Source organism: Oryzias melastigma, linkage group LG9 (assembly GCF_002922805.2).
Source record: "Oryzias melastigma strain HK-1 linkage group LG9, ASM292280v2, whole genome shotgun sequence".
Classification (NCBI taxonomy): Eukaryota; Metazoa; Chordata; class Actinopteri; order Beloniformes; family Adrianichthyidae; genus Oryzias; species Oryzias melastigma.
In genome coordinates, this window is record NC_050520.1 from 12,158,614 (window position 1) to 12,175,783 (window position 17,170).

At 43.5% G+C, this 17,170-nt stretch overlaps 1 protein-coding gene across 2 annotated transcripts; it reads right to left on the reverse strand.

The window, feature by feature from the left end:
• Positions 1 to 1,938: 1,938 nt before the first annotated feature.
• Positions 1,939 to 14,696, reverse strand: hmgcra (3-hydroxy-3-methylglutaryl-CoA reductase a). Of its 2 annotated transcripts, XM_024260286.2 has the most exons (20): positions 14,536 to 14,696; positions 14,148 to 14,357; positions 12,199 to 12,310; positions 12,044 to 12,131; positions 11,886 to 11,970; positions 11,709 to 11,814; positions 11,284 to 11,390; positions 11,094 to 11,210; positions 10,855 to 11,015; positions 9,733 to 9,971; positions 9,497 to 9,657; positions 7,278 to 7,472; positions 7,047 to 7,205; positions 4,581 to 4,738; positions 4,409 to 4,514; positions 4,144 to 4,314; positions 3,044 to 3,184; positions 2,636 to 2,794; positions 2,356 to 2,510; positions 1,960 to 2,079 (listed from the first exon to the last, which is right to left on the reverse strand). In XM_024260286.2, exons 2-20 carry the CDS (start codon positions 14,310 to 14,312, stop codon positions 2,055 to 2,057), a joined length of 2,610 nt encoding a protein of 869 aa, XP_024116054.1. In that variant the 5' UTR covers positions 14,313 to 14,357; positions 14,536 to 14,696; the 3' UTR covers positions 1,960 to 2,054. The 2 variants fall into 2 exon arrangements, with proteins under 2 accessions (XP_024116053.1, XP_024116054.1); XM_024260285.1 differs by lacking the exon at positions 14,536 to 14,696 and having other exon boundaries at positions 1,939 to 2,079; positions 14,148 to 14,312.
• Between the last annotated feature and the right edge of the window lie 2,474 nt (positions 14,697 to 17,170).

Genomic DNA, 17,170 nt, shown 5'->3' on the forward strand with positions numbered 1-17,170 from the left:
AGACACAGTAAACCCCCTTTCAGTTATTCATGTGAACAGATTCATCTTTTAAGGTTATATCAGGTCAAACTTGATCTTAAAATAACTTTTAAATTCTTAAAAAATAGAAGTAAAAAAAATTAAGAAAAACAAAACTTAAAGAAGAAAACCAAAAATCTTTAAGACATTCAGAGTTAAGAGTCAAACTCATTTCCATCCATCCATTCATGGTTTGTAGAATAAAAAAATGAAAAATTACACTGGGTTCTATTGAAGCGATAAGACCAGGACAAAGTTTCCAGATTCTTTTATCTTCACATAACTTTTTTATTCGTGTTTTTGATGTTCTTTATAGATTTTGTGCATTTCCAGCTCCTAACTCTTCACTTTCTAATGGGTGAGACTGAACATTTGGGTATTGATCCGATACCAATCTGATACTGGTCAATATTGCAGATTCTGATACCAATATCCATGTTTTTGGTAAATGTTGTGGATGTAACATGAACCTGAAAATCTCAATTGTTTTTGTCATGAATGGTTGTTTGTAAGTTTCTCTTTTTTAATTACCTGAAAAGCATAATTAGGAAAAAAAGTTCAATTCAATTGAAAATAGTTTATTAAAAGCTGGGCCCTTTTTGAAGATACAGAAAAGTTTCAAACAAGAGTGAAAATCGGATCTGGATGACCCTTATTTTAACTCAGGAAAGTCTGACCTGGTTTGACCGGCGGTTTAAAGACGAGAAGCTTTATGACGTCAGAGCTGCTTGAAGCTCACGTGAAAGAACATGGAACCTGAACGTGTGAGGATTTACAGTGGCAATAGTTGTGGTTGAGATTAAATTGGCTGGAGACTTACCTGCGACATGCGCTCTCATGGCTTTTGTCTGAGTGAACGTGGAGTTCCTGGAAGTCATTAGCTGTTCCAAGGAGTATGGAAGCCCAAACTGTTCATAATTAAATAAATAAATACAACATTATTTAATCAAGCAACACTCCAATACAAGTCTTTTCAATAAATAATTGACCATTTTATTATGGTCCATTTAAATTTTAATGTAATTTATTTCATAATAAAATGGTCTACTATTTATTGAAAAGACTTTTATTGGAGTGTTGCTTGATTAAATAATGTTGTATTTATTTATATAATTATGAACAGTTTGGGCTTCCATAAAGGAGAAGATGAGCTCACCGTGTAATTAAAAATGCAGGAGCAGAGCTGCTGTGGAAGAGCAGGTCATTGTCCAACTTCAAAGCAGCTGCTAAACTTCAGTCTATGATGCTCAGATTTGCAGGTGTGAACTGGTGGGGTTCCAGTAAAAAAGTAATCCATTACAATGTAACCTAAGAAGCAGTAATCTGATTACTGAACAAAGCAGACGGGAAGTTTTTGAGGATGAGTTCATTCTAATGTGACTTAAATCACTTTTTCTAGACAATGTCTTCCTTCGCATTCACTCAGAGGTTCTGGTATGGAGGCCCGGCAGGCTCAGAAGACTCGGTGCTGTTTCTTCTTCATGACTTAGATTAAATCATGTCTGCAATGAAGCTTTTCTGACGTTTTTATTAAATAAGACTTTCTCCCACAAATAAAAGACTGAATATTTTTATTTAAAGAATGTTTTAATGTAAACAACAGATAAAAATGATCATAATCAATAATAAAATAATAAATAGTAATCTGAAGATGTCAGGAACAGCTGTTTAGGTCGGCTTCTGTTGTGGGGGGTCAGATTCAACAACAAATAAGATTCATTCAAATCAGTGACAGAAATACCCTCCCCCCCATGAAAACAGATCTATTCAGTCCCTCTGGGTTCTGGTGGCTGCAGCAGGTCTGGGTCTCACACAGGTTCTGCAGAAACCCACCCTGGAGCCTGGCGGAACCAGGAGGTCCAGAACCGTCCTTGGCAGAGCGGAGCAGCGTGCGTCCGGGCGGCAGAAATCAGACTGCGCTTCGTTTCGGAACTTCACTGCTTTATTGATCATTCGATAAAAGTCATATCAGATGATGAAAACAGTCACGGCTGCATCTGTCAGTGCACAGCGCCCCCTCATGGTGAGTTTCTGCTTCAGTTCTGCAGGTTCACCTTGGACCTGTGGACAGAATCACATCACATCACATCAGTCACCCCAAAGACCTGAAGGAGGTCCGGTTCCTATCAGAGAACAGGTCAACGAGCAGCAGCCATTTGGATTTTTTAATAACAGTCAAACAGGAACAACATTAAACTGGTAGATCACAACGGTTCTGGTTCTAGTTACTCCTCAGTGGACTTCACATTTCTGTTATAATCTGGAGATTCGTGTTCTAGTCCTAAGTAAAAGTCCAGCTAACGCTCTGCAGATGGACCTGGGTGATGCTGTGCTCACCTGTTGTGGGTCATGTGACTTTTGACCAGGTGTCCAGCAGCCAGAGCAGACATGAGTGACAGCTCTCCGGCCAGAACGGTGGCACACACGATCCTGGCCAGCTGACGGGCGTTCTCCCCGGGATGGTCCTGACTGGCGCCCTGCACGCCCAGCATCTGGAGGGTCACACAGCAAAGATTCTTCATCATCATCATCATATTAGCAGGAAGTCAGAGGCCGCCTTCATGCAGAGGGACGTGTTCAACAAGTGGACGGACAGAACCGTCTCACAGCTGCGTACCTGGAGGCAGGCTTGTTGGGGGGGCAGGTTGGTGCCCCCTCCCACAGTACCCAGCTCGATGGAGGGCATGGTGCAGCTAATGTACAGGTCCTCCCCCATCGGCCCGGATGGTTCCATGAGAGTGATGCAGTTACTGCTGCCAACCGCCTGGGCCGGGTCCTGTACCGACCAAAAAACACAGAACCAGTCAGCGGCTATGAAGGACCACAGAACCACACAGAACCAGAGAGCTACAAGGAACCACACAGAACCTCATACAGAACATTATAAAACCAAAAAGAACTTCATATAGAACTACATCAAACCACAGGGAACAACACTCAGAACCACATGAAACCACAAAGCAAAGGAACTCAGACTACTGCACAGAACCACACAGAACCTCTCTGCTCCTCAAAGCTGCCGTACCTGTCCACAGGCTATGTAAATGGCAGCCACCAGATTGGCAGCATGAGCGTTGAAGCCCCCGATGCTGCCCGCCATCGCTGAGCCCACCAAGTTCTTCTGGACATTAACCTCGACCAGAGCCGCCGTGGTTGTCTTCAGAACCTGGAACACAGGTGAGCAGAGTGGGCCAAACAGAAGAGGTTTCATCCGACAGGGAAAACTGAAGCTCTCTCTGCAGGAACAATCTCAGAACTGATGCTGCCACAAACGATTAAATAGTCGACTAATCACCGATTATTTTTTCCGATCAGTCGACTAATTGAGTTATGTGCAAACTGGATGTAGAACACACATCTTAACCATCATTACCTTTAAACTCACTATAAACTAGATACATTCACACTAGCATTGCCTGCAGTAATGCTAGTGTGAATTCTGTAAGCTAAATTTGGCTGCTTAAGATGCTGAAATTGATAGCTGAAATCACTGAAGCTGATAGATGAAGTTGCTGAAAATGATAGCCAGCTAAAATGTTAGTTAAAAGCAAAATTAGCATAAAAAATGAAAAAAAGCCTAAGTAAGCCAAAACAGCCAGTATGCAGCCGAAATATTAGCTAAACTCTAAAATAACCTAAAAACTGAAAAAATCCTAATGTACCCAAAATAGCTAGTATGTAGCTGAAATATTAAACTCTAAAACAACCACAAAAAAAAGAAACAAAAAAATCCTAAAGTACCCAAAATAGCTAACATGTAGCTAAAATATTAGCTACATTTCAAAATAGCCTAAAAACATTAATAAATGCCAAAATAGTCCACAAAGCAAGCAGAATTCTATTATAATTTTCAACTTTACTACACTCTGACTTCATATAATATAAAGTAATGATTAATAGACTATTAAATTAATTGTTGACTATTTCAATAGTTGATTAGTTGTCGATTAGTCAATTAATTGTGGCAGCCCTACTAAGAACTCCCACTTTGTAAGTCATGGACTTCAGGTTCATTTCTGTGATAATGTTTTTTGCTAGAACATTCTGGTTCAGTTGAATCTCAGTGGAAGGACTCTACAGATCTTCAAATCTAAAACATGAAGAGCAGACTGTCTCCTGACGTACCTCCTGGACCACTTTAGCGGGGATGGTGGCCTCGCAGACCGCAGACTTGCCTCTGCCTTCGATCCAGTTGATGGCGGCAGGTTTCTTGTCGGTGCAGAAGTTCCCGCTGACGGCGACCACCTGCAGCTCAGGGAAGTGCTGCTGCAGCAGGCTGAGCGCCTGCTCCGTGCCCTGCAGACATCACACACATGAACGCTCCAAACCATCTGCAGCTCCAGCTAGAATGCCTTCATCTCTGAGCCTGAACCTGGAGACCTGGACCTACCTTAGAGATCATATTCATTCCCATGGCATCTCCCGTCGTGGCGTGAAAGCGGATGTAAAGATTCCTCCCTGCAAGTCCAACCAGCAACCTCTGCAGACGAGCAAACCTGCAGACAAGAGCTGTGTCATTTCTCCAAACCCAAGTGTGGTTCTGTCAGTGGATCTGGATTTACCTGCTGGTGTTGTCGAAAGCCTCTTTGACGGCCTGAAAGCCGTCGCTGCTCTCCAGCCAGGCTCTGACCTCGGCGGCTCTGCAGGCTGAGGGCAGCCGGACCACGGGTCCACGGGTCATACTGTCGGCCAGGATTCGACTGCTGGCTCCACCTGCCAGCTTCAGAACAGAACAGGTGATCTGAGAACGCAGCTCACCAACCACACTAACACATGAAACTGTTGTACAAAAACACGCAAAACATCTTTGTAGACAGATCTTTACTCTGCACTGAACGGTGCAGAGATCCACTGGCCTAACTCGGACTCTTGGGTAAAGAGAGGGGCAGGTGGTGAGATGGATTCACTGGTGGAGAACTTACGAGATGATACTGTAAACATTCAGATAGAGATCTGTTTAGAACGTCTGGATCAGGAGTCGGCAACCTCTAACATTAAAAGAGCTGTTTGGGCTCATTTTCTACTGTTTAAAACCTAAAAGGAGCCGCATGGTCTTACTTTAGCCTTTAAGAAATTTGGATTTGCATTCATGATCTTCTTTTTTTAAAATAGTAAATATGAATGATGTCTATATTTTATGGCTATATTTTGGCACAAACAAAAGCAAATATATAAAAAGAACCTAGCACCTCTCAAAATGTGACAAAAATTCAACTTATTTTGTTCTTTTTCTCCTCTTTATCCTCAGCAGTCTTACTCTGCTGGGTTTTGTTATTTTAGTTTGTTGTTGGATCTTGGTAGTCTTATTCTGTGGACTTTGTTTATTTGTTTTCTTTAGGTAGTTTTGGTTTAGCAGGAGCTGCTGACTCTGACGGTCGACATGACTGGATCAGCGGTCTCCATGACTTATTTTATGTTTGGTAAAGGAAACACCATGGAGAGATAAAAGAGACACATGTGGATCTGGAGCTGCAGGTTGCAGATCTCTGGTCTGGATGAACCCATCAGAGAGTTTTTTTCAAAGGTTAATGTTGTTCTTTTGGTTTCATTGATCCAGGACATTTGTCACACACTGGGAAAGTTCACAGTGTGAAGCAGCTTAAAGGAGAATTAGCACCTCCAAGTTTCTCTGATTAAGGCCTTGTCCACACGTACCCGGGTATCTGCTAAAACGAATATATTTCTATACGTTTCGGCCTATCGTCCACACGAAACCGGAGGTTTCAGTCACTGAAAACGGTGGTTTTGGAAAACTCCGGCTAAAGTGAAGATTTTGGAAAACTCCGGTTCTGCGTCTGCGTGTGGACATGAATAACCGGTGATTTGCGTTTTTAAACGTCACTTTTTGCGACAATTAATGCATACACGTCAGTACTAGCTGCGTTTCCATTATACATTTGCGCAAAGCTTTATCTAAATTCTAGGAATTTTGAAAAAAACAATGATTGGAAATGACCCTGTTTCCATTAAATCATCATTTTGCGATAAAGCACAAACCAACTCACGCGATAAGTCATTAAAAACACGACGATGAATGAGAACAAGTATTTTTTTTATCTGATTCACTAAAAAAGGAGCATTGCGGTGACGTCACAGCTCTGTCTGGAGAGCGCGTGCCGCGCAGAGTCTATTGACAGTCTCAGGTGAGAAACCTGTCCAGCGGTTTTTAAATAAATAACCATTCTAACAAGTAAGCTGCTGGACCTTTTTCTGTTTAAAAACACGACGAGATGCATTTAAGTTTCTGTCCCTGCACTCTCGCTTTTCCTCAAACGAGAGTTCAGCATCTTCAGGCTCCAAGCTGCAGAAGTGCAGCTGCAGATGAAGCTGTTGGATCTCTCCTGCCGCCCGCGTGTTGCGCTCAGGACAGACACACAAAGAGGCGCATCTATTTCGAAAAAAATGTTTCCAAAATAGTTTTGGGAAAAATGTCTGTTTCGATACGCCCCAAATGCCACCCACTGTAAGCGCATAAACTTTTTTTTCGAAAAATGCTAGTTTTTTTCGAAATTGTGGTGTTTCCATTAGGAGGATTTATTATCGAAATTCCAATTTTCCACTGTCAACTACTGTTCTGACAAGCTCATAACCGCGTCTAAGAGCGCAAGTATGCGGGGACGTGTGGATGGAATTATTTTTAAAACGATCACGTGTGGACGCAACACTTTTTATAAAACGGAGGTCAGCAGATATGCGTTTGTAGAAACATCCGGCTACGTGTGGACATGGCCTAAAGGAGGTTGCCATCTCTGAGTGGAGAATTCCTCCCTCAGGGGGAGGAGATTAAGTGTTTTAGTCTTGTTCCTAGGACAAAGTCCAGATATAGTCTGACAGTGTTTCTCAACTGGTGGAAGATGGATGGATGGACCAGAAGGAATATTTGCTACTACCCTGATATTAATTTTCTACCGTCTGCCCCCCTAAGAGCATTTTCTGACATGCCACTAAATAACAAAGTCCTGCACTGAGACGGGCTGAGCACACATCAAAGTGTTGTGAAGAGTGTATTTGTGTATGGAGACACTCACAGCGATTGCTCGACAGCCCCGGTTGGTGCTTGCCACCAGGCAGCCCTCAGTGGTTGCCATGGGAACCTGAAACTGCTTGCCATCGAGGTTAAGTGGTCCGGCCACTCCAACAGGAACAGGCACATATCCGATCACGTTCTCACAGCAGGTGCCGATCACCTGTACACAGAGCTGTGTGAGGCAGGAGCTCAGAGCTGCAGCACGTTTTCAGAGTCCTGCTCGGGCGCTCACCTTGGAGTAGTCGTAGCTGACGTATGGCAGCGAGGCCAGCGCAGAGGCGCACTGAAGCTTGGAGGAAATCATCTGTCGTCGGATGGCCACGCCTCTCTCAGGTGTCTCCATCAGGGCCTCCAGTTTATAAGCAGGGATGTGCTTGGAGGTCACCAGCTGCATGACCTCTGAATCACTCAGGAATTTTGGTCCCATCTGTGAAACAAACAGACTTTAAGAATTTACCTGCATCCTGGTAAAAGTCTGAGGTCCTCCCATTGACTGTATATGAGAACTGGACTGAGTGACCCCAAACAGGAAGTACCTGCTGGTTCCAAGAAAAAAATCCCATACACTTCTAGAGAGAAATAAACAGCTATTACTGAGTCATTCTATTTGTCAGAATAACCGTTTTTGATCTGAAACTTTTTTGATTATAATCCTGTCTTTTTCTGTAACACAACTTATATAAGTCATAAACTGACCAATCCCATTCCTCAATAGAGTATGTGGTTTCACATTAAACTCTGACTGATTTTGTATAGCCTGTTTTTAAGTGATAGGGGTCTAAACCTCCAAGAAGCTCACTCCTGATTGGTTAGAGTGGTAGCCATAGAAACGTTGACTCATTTAACTCTGACTAATGACAGCTTACGGGCGTCGCCTCCATCCAGCATGGCGGTGTCCGTACCATGAAAAGAAAGCGACTAAATTGATTTCATTAGAGCTGCAAGTAAACAGTTTCCTTGGTTACTGTGACATCCATTGACTGTATAAGAGAACTGGACAAATAGAAAATGACTTGCGTCCAACCAAAGGACGTCAACTCAGTCACCATTTTTTCATGACACGCACATCGCCGTCTTGGAGCCAGACATGGTCAGTTAGCAATGATTGGTCTGAGTCAACATTCTCGATGGCAACCACTCCCACCAATCAGGAATGAGCTTGTAGGAGGGCCACGCCCCTATCACTTGAAAGCAGACTCGGGAGAATCTCCCTGTCAAAAATGTTGGACATAAGAACACATGCTTTCACTGAGGCATCTGATTGGCCAGTTTATAGCTTGAATAACTTGAAATAAAGAAAAAATGAGGATTATCAAAAACATGTTAATAAAAGTATCAGATCAATAATAATTATTGTAACGCTCGGGTCTGCACCCTGAAGCTCCGGAGCCACATGTGGCTCTTTTAGCCCTCCACTGTGGCTCTTTGATTTAAAAAAAAATGTTTTTAATTGTAGATGTTAGCTAAAGTAAAAAATAAGTCGTACAGTGAAAAAGTAAACTTTCATCCTTTCACAAACAGCTGAAGAACAGTGTCACTCTGCAAGGCTCCTGAGCTATAATACCCATAATACTCCAACAATCCATAAAGCAGTTCATAGTTTAGCAAATTCAAGCTTCAACATTTTGATAGATTTTCGATGTACCACAAAAGAAAAAACAAAATCATTCTGAGGTCAGTAAGCAAACCAAAATTTATATCCAAGGGTTATGAGGCAGAGTCTCTCCTTTTGAACAAGTTGAAGTACTTTGGGTGCCCCTTTAAACTTAAACAATACAGTAAGGATCATTAAATTAGCTCTGATGTAATTCTAGTTTGCTAGATTTCTGCATTTCTGGCAGAAATGCATAAAAAATTGAAAAATAAACAGTTTTTTACTCATTATATTATCCTTTACTTGCTGCATTGAGATATGTGACACAGGAAGTCTTTTATTTTGAAAGGGAGTCATAAAAACCTTTGTCAAAACTACTTCATATTTTGAAAAAAGGCTATTTTTTATTAATGTTTTTATGTGCAAAAAAAAGCTAATTTATATGTATCACAGGATAGGAACAATAACTTAAATACAAACCAGTCTTATTTCTCTAAAGGCTGAGCTAAGACTGTGTGGCTCCTGCTGGGTTGTGATCTGTGGAAAATCAACCCAAATGTCTCTCTAAGTGTTAAAGGACTCCTGGTTTAACAAATACAATGACTGAGTAAAAACTGTTTATTTCTTTATAAAAGTCTAGGGAGCCAGAAGGTACTTCCTGTTTGGAACGTGACGTGAGAGGGGTCACTCGGTCCAGCTCTCATAAACAGTCAATGGGTCCAACAGCCTGAATTCATTCACACAATGACTCGGGGGGAGCTGTGTGCATCAGGTGAGTGTTTTTAGAAGCGTGACACAGAAATGACTAAAATCTGAACTCATTTCTGCCGTAGCCATGTCAGTCAGTCATGACTCACCTCAGGGTTGCTGAAAATGGCCACACAGTCCGGCAGAGCTCTGGGCACCTCTGGGATCCTGGGCTGGGGGGTCTCTGGCTTCAGCTCCTCCTCCTCTCCGATGACAAACAAGCTCCTCTGCTGGCGGTCGGCGGCGACAGGAATCGGCCGGATGACCTGATCTGAGGAGAGACGTCAGAACTGTAACCCTGGAGCTGCATGAGTGCATCTGCTGCTGTTTCTGAGGACAAGCTCACCTTTGTCCTTCCTGTCATGGGTGCTGGGGGGCGCACACACGGGGGGCACACATGGGGGAGCTGGCTTCATGCAGCAGGTCTCGGTGTGGTCCAGGCTCAGGGCTGGGGGAGACATAGTGATGGGGTTTCTCAGGGACAGCGTGGACTCCACCTCTGCCTGCTCAAAGAAGATGTACTTGACAGCCAGCAGCAGGGCCAACGCCAGACAGATGACCTGCTCCACGTCCATGCTGACCATCCTGCAGAGCAGAGACGCCGTTTACTGAGGAGAGCAGCTCCCTTCAGTCCTCAACTGTTTCTGCAGGACCTTAACCAGGTAATGAGGACTTCAGTTCCTCTTTCTCTGATTTTAAGAAACCAGCAGAAAAATCCCAGTATGGAGTCCTGACACCTGTGTGCATCATTTCACCTGTAGATGTCGCCATTTATGCAAAAGCTCCTCGCTGTCTCTGCTGTTTGTTATTGTGGACAAAAGGAGTTCAAGTCATCAGGGGCCCCTTTCACTGAGCAGGTTAAACAAATTCAGAGTTAAAACCTGAACTCAGAGTTCACTATTTATAAGTACATTCATGATGTTCAGATTATTAACATTGTAAACATTGTTCTGCTTCTCCTGGAGGCGTTTCAGTTTGACCACTGGGTGGAGATCACGCTATACCAGTACACTTTATTCTAGTACTGATGAAAAAAACGATGTTTTAGACCACAAATTGTTACTTTAAAAATATATTCTTGAAATAGTTAGGAAAATCCACGTCTGTGAGTTTATAAAGATGTTCATTTAGTCAGAATGTATGTTTAGGTTACGTTAGCATTAGCCGTCCTATGGGAAATACCATTAAACTAGCGGACCTTAGTTTTATGTGCTAAATCGATGTATATCTTTTATTAATCGATTATTGATCTATCAAGCTTAAATCAATTCAAAAGGATTAATCCATTTTATCAACCCAGCCCTAATTAACTCTGAGTTCAGTTTGGTTCAACCCACTTTCACAGGTTTAAGTTACCTTTCTGAAACCAGAAACTCAGAGGACCTCAGAGTTTCAACAAAACCTGCTTCTTGAAACAGGCCCCGGGTCACAGATTACTCAGGACGGAGGTGGGGGAGGGGAGCTGTACCTGGTCAGGTAGAAGTGCCACAGCGGCTTGTCGGGTTCGATCCTTCTGGCTGAGAACTGGTCCAGCTCCATGCCCACCTGCAGGACGTCCTCGGTGCTGTTCCCGGACGACGGGCTGGAGACCCAGCGGCTGTGGGCGTGTACCATCACCAGACCCAGGGACTGAGGGGAGCAGAGGGTGGTGACACGGGGTCCAGAAGAACCAGAACCAAAGAAACAAAGGCCTTTGAGAGGCGGTACCATGATCATCTTGACCCTCTGGGTGACCGGGTTGGGCTTGTTGTCCTCCTCCTCCATCACTCTGGAGAAGTGGCTGAGCTGCCAGATGGGATGGCCCTCCTGACTCTCACGGGACAGCTGCACGACACAGAGCACACACTGAGCACGCAACGCCTCCGTGCACAGACGCACGCTCACAGGGCGCTCTCACCTCCAGGACGAGTGAGACACAGGCGGGGAAGAAAGTCATGAACACGAAGTAATTGGCCAGCACAGACATGCATCCGAATCCACACATGATCTCCAGCTGCCTCACACCTGGAAGACACACACGGGATCTTACAACAACAACAACAACAACACAACAGGAAGAGTGTAAACGCAGAGCTTCATCTCCTCTTCATCAAGCAGCAGACGTGAAGCAGGCTTGGCAATGAGCATCTGCATATGTTAGCAGGTTTAGTTAGAAGCAGATGTTTCTAAGAAAATCTGAGAAAACACTGTACCCCCCCCAAACATCCAGACCTTCTGACAGGTTCTCTGTGTTCAAGAAAGATCAATCTTCTGACCGATCGACTGAATAATTTCTGCCTGCTGGAGCAGCAGAAACAGACCAGAGGAAGAGCTCATGCTCACCTGACATGGTTCCCACGCCGATCACCAGGCATTCCACCAGAGCGTCCAGTGTGAAGGTGGGTCCGAGCACCGCCATACCTGAGGCGATGTTGTCCCTCACCTCATCCTGCAGACCAAACACCAGTCTTCAGCCAGATCTCTAATCTCAGAGCAGCTCTGCTTTATCCACTTCTATACCTGTGAGCTGGAGCTCAGGGCGAAGCGGGCCAGAGCACACGCTTTGGACAGGTCTATGAGGAGCAGGAAGAAGGGCAGGGCCTCACTGGAGGACGGAACACAGAGTTAGAACCAGAACCGACATCGCTCCCCGCTCAGAGGACACGCTCCGTCCTTACTTCAGGCCGGTGAGCTCCTTATCAAAGAAGTGGATGACCACTGTGCTGAACACGAAGCTGGAGAAGATGGTGAAGAGCCCCGCGATGCCTGCAAGATACTGGGGTCAGCTGAGCCACAGAGGACCCCCCACCGGCCCAGGCTGGCCCACACTCACCCAAGATGTACTTGGATCCCAGCTGCCTCAGGCTGCGGAACTGGAAGTAGATGTAGAGGATGGCGATGCAGCGGGTGATGGTCAGGATGATGATGTCACTGCTCAGGACTTCCTGTGGAGACAGGAAGAAAGGAGAGAAGCTCAGAGATGATCGAGACCTGTAGATCTGGAACCAGAGAATCATCGGATCAGAGTTCCACTGAAAAACCACAGAGCTTCACAGCAGAGTTCTTAAACGTGACTCACAAGCTTTTTGCTTGTGAGTCCATGTCACTGAAGAGTAAAAACCAAGTCAGACTGCTGCTTCTAAGACAGGGGTGTCAAACTCGCACAAGGGGCCAAAATCCACAACACATCATAGGTCGCGGGGCGAACAGGATAAACATTTACTGAACACTCTGAAACTATATTTTTAAAACTTTTTAAAACTTAACTTTTTGACATAATTATGAACTAGATATATAGCATTACCTTCAATAATGTTATGCTGTAAGCTGAATTTGGCCGCTGAAGATGCTAGTGCTAATAGCTAAAAAAAGTTGAAGCTGACTGCTGAAATCACTGAAGGTGATAGAAGAAAGCTCTGAAGCTGTTAGCTGAAAACGCTGAAGCTTATAGCTAAAAATTCTGAAGTTGATAGCTGAAAATGCTGACCCTATAGCCACCTAAACTTTTAGCTGAATGCCAAATTAGCCTGCAAAAACTCAAAAAACTTAGGTTATCCAAAATGGCTGGCATGTGGCTGAAAAAAAGTTAAACTTCAAAATAGGCTTGAAAACTGAAAAAAAATAGCCTAAACAGCCAGCATGTAGCTGATATATTAGCTAAACTCCAAAATAGCCTAAAAAATCTTAGTAAATGCCAAAACAGTCCAAAAAGCTAGCAGAATACCAATTTTTAAAACTTTAAAACCATAACTTCAAAACATAATTAGGAATAATAAAAATGCAGGAATATTATTCCAGAATAAATCAACTTAAATCTTAAATAACTTTCAATATTTTACTCTCCATAGAAATATATTTTGTCAAAATTATAAAAGTTAAAAATAAGCGTAAAATAACATCAGACCATTAACAACAATAAAATAAAATGATCTGGAGGGCCGAATCCGGCCCCTGGGCCTTGACTCTGACACGTGTTTTAAGGACTCCAGCTCTGTTTCCGTGGTAACTGACCGGGACAGAGGTTCAACCTTCAGCCCTCTCTCAGACGTCAGACAACAGTTCATCTCTGAAGCTCCGCCTCTGCAGCATCATCACAGCCTCAGGTCAGCGTAGAGGTGGGTGGAGTCGCTGTCAGGTGAGGCCGTGTCTGAACACTCTTAGGAGGAGCTGTGTCAGAGGAGTCGCTCCTGATTGGATAGTTTCTGGTTCGATGGCTATTCTCCACAGAGAAATCCCTGAGCAGGACACTGAGCACGTGTGACAGGCCAGAGTGAGCGTTAGGGCTCTGTGGACAAGGCAGTGGAACTAGGTTAGGGTCAGGAGGGCGGGATTACACCTGTAGCCAAGTGGTCAATAAAAAAATCCACCCTAAAGACATTCTGATAGTTTTTTGGCATGAGCGCTGAGGCGGGGTGCTAACTCAGCCTGCATCTGCACTGATGACGGCCAACAGTGCAGCAGTCAGGGCTTAAAGAGATGGAGGAGAAGAGCAGACAGTGCACAAAGGAAACATCTAAGATCTGCAAAATGGAGTGCAGATACTGATTTGTCAAGACTTGTTTGGCTCATGAAAGCTTATGAAATATTTTTTTTGCATGCTGTCTGAACACGTTTTAGTGCAGGCAGAACTCTCAAGATCCACTAAAAATATATTCTTATGTTTTGGAAAGACCTTGTGACCCATGTGATGGGTCCAGGCCCGGGTCAGCAGGTGGAGGATGAGGATATGAACTGACAGCTTGTCACAGAACCCAGTGTCCGGTTCTGGCCCGGCTCACTCACCTCCTCCTGCTTGGGGCAGTCCAGATTCCAGCCGCAGATGTGGTCGCTGCTGGTGAACATGTTCATGGACATCAGGCAGATGGTGAGGGTCACGGTGCCCACGATGACCTCCCACGGGTGGGAAGCTACCAGGAGGCCGTGGGCGCGGAACAGAGAGCCCAGCATGGCTGTGGTGGAGTGGGTCTTCAGTGGGAGAGTGGGGGTTCAAACCTGTGAGACAGACAACACAGTGTTTAAGCCAGAACCAGAGCAGGTTCTCCTCCTGTGAGGTTGAAGCTGGGACCAGGAGGAGTCTTCATCAGAACTCTTCCTCCTCTCCATCATTTTCATCAGCGGGTCTTAAGGAGCTTAGCAGATCAACGCACTAAAAATAACAGGAGCCGCTCACCTGGGGTGGAACTCTCCCCACGCCGCAGCAAACACTCTCCGTCCTGTCGGAACCGAACCGCCTTCAGACTGACGCCGCTCTTGCAGCGGAGCTTCCCCCCGGAGGCTGCGGCCGCGCCGGCAGCTCACACCCCGCCACACCGTGGAACCATCGGACGCTGCGGCATCACCCGAGGCTACAGCCAATCACGGCGCTCGCTGCGTCCGCGAACACTGACGTCACGCCCAGAGCCCCAGCCTCCCTCACTCCACGAGGACGCGGGAGGGGCGTGGCCACGAGGACGCCTGATGTCAGCAGACACGCGGCGCGCGAGCAGCTCAGTGATCAATGATTACACGTTCCTGCTATTTTGGAGGTTTGAGTCCGGCCTTGAACCAAAACACGGACGCGACGAATGTTCAAAACAAACACTAAAACACGGAGACTGTTTAGAAATAAATATTATGACTTTTTAAAAACTAAACCACATTTAAAATTATTAAAAACATATATTAAAGAGAAGACTGTCCAAAAACAAACACTTAGAGGCCTTATTTTGGAATCGTTGTGCTAAAATCATTATTAAACATTTTAAGACGAGAAAATGAAGATTGACCAACAAACATTTAGAAACACATACTGTGACAATTTGTTTCAGATAATATGGAAAAACATTTTAATACAAGGACCTCAAGCAAAGTTGACTACAAGTATACTTAGTTTGTACTAAAAGAGAGGCAGTAAACTTGAAGTTATATATAATATCTATATACTGTAAACTTTTTAACTGTTCCAGTTTATACTGGAGAAGTATTCAGTTATGCTACCTACAGTACACATAGATGTTCTGTAGTATACTTGCTATACTTATAATTCACGTATACTTCATGAAATAAGCTTTAAGTGTACTATTTTTTTGCTTATGTCACTTCACAAGTAAATAATTAAAAGTAAAGACAATTTCAAACAAGTATTTAATAAAAAGCTTGTTTTAAGAAGAAAATCAGTGTTTAAACTTTATTTTTAATAAAGTATTTTCCAAATCAAACTTTTAAAAGTGAGTACAGGAGGTCACCCATACCTGAACTGCACAAAATCAAACATTTCCCAATAAAACAAATAGACTCACAGGCGGTTAAAACTGATTACAGCTCGAGCCTCAGCGAGGTCACTGACTCTAAATGAGTTCAGATCCAGCAACATCACATTTTTTATTTTATTTTATATTTTATCATCAGCATGATCCAAGCTTTTTCTATAAACCCATTGGACATATCAAACTTGGTCAAAGTTTTTGCCCTGTAGTTCTTCATCTGTCCACTAGGGGACAGTAAGTTTTTTTCTGCTCATTTCCAAATGGCTGCTTATGTGAAAACTCAAGAAAAAATGTTGTCAGGAAAAGTTTTGTTGATTGTCAAAACTTTATGGTGAAAATAACTACGTCACTGACATCAGCTGTATTAAATGACGACTTGCTGAATTGAAATAAATAAACAATTTTCCTGAACTCTCATGTCTATATGTTTGCATCTTAAACTAACATTGTGACCAAAAACTTACTAACTCCCTTAACATCTCATTACTGATACTATCTACAGCTCATAAAAGTGTTATGCACATTTGTTTTTGTGGATTTCATTAAAGTGTTGAAAAAAATCTTAATTCCAGAAAAATTGAATTATCTGTCAATTTGTCACAGTGGGGTTTGCTGGATTACAGTTTAGTCATTAAACTTTGAAGCCATTACTGTTTAAACCACTGCATCAACATATGTGAGCACCTCTGTTCTCAAACACGTCTGCTTAGAGCTCCCGGTTTTTCTGGGATATTTTTATCTATTTATTATTTATCTATTTACAAGCAAACAAATCAATTATTTAGGCAAATAAATCCCCTTCCACCGTAGATCTGGCTGCAGCTCACATTAGAATATGTGGGATTCTGTAAGTCATTTAATGAATGACTGAGCTGTTGTTTACAAAAAAGTTGGATTTTTTGTCACATTTAAGAAAATGACAGAATTTCAGCATCTGCAGGACAATTTTACCTGTAAAACTTCAGAGTGATGAGCATCATTTATGAAAAACGGAGGCAGGCAGGCAGAGAGATGAAGACGAAGGGATGAGCTCAGCCAGGATGAAGGTCAGATCTAAATCTGAGACAGCATCTGATTTCTTTTACGATTAATTCCTCAAATAAAGTTACACTCAAAGTCCCTCAAAACATCAAAACACAGAAAAAACTAGATACAAGCAAAAAAGAAGGAGCAACAAACAATCAATCAGAAAATTCTACAATTAGTAGGACTGGCTGGTTTAAAAAAATCCCGTTGGGATCCACTGATCCTATTGATACAAATCTGACTGAGCAGCTTCATCGTTAGCAGGAGAACCTTTCATGTTCTTGAAGTCCAGACAGTTGCTAAGTTTAGAAGCTGACACCAGGGGTCACCATGAACCCTGAGGTCAGAGCGAGACCAGAAGTGAAAGTGCTGCAGAGCTCAGGCTGGACTCAGTTCTCTAAAACGGGATTATTACACAATCAGACCATTTAGAGATGAATGCTTTTTAATCACCTTCTGTTGCTTTACATAGAGTAGAAAGTTTAATTAAGTACCAGCATGGTGAATGCACTGCTAGGGTCACTGTAGAGCACG

Bases quoted from the DNA above. Each gene is read 5' to 3' on its own strand.
- hmgcra (XM_024260285.1), bottom strand. From the start codon at position 14,312: ATGCTGGGCTCTCTGTTCCGCGCCCACGGCCTCCTGGTAGCTTCCCAC. The intron at 7,206-7,277 runs GTGAGCGCCCGA...CTCTGTGTACAG, and splicing joins TCAGCTACGACTACTCCAAG to GTGATCGGCACCTGCTGTGA. The intron at 4,315-4,408 runs GTAGGTCCAGGT...TGATGTCTGCAG, and splicing joins GAATGAATATGATCTCTAAG to GGCACGGAGCAGGCGCTCAG.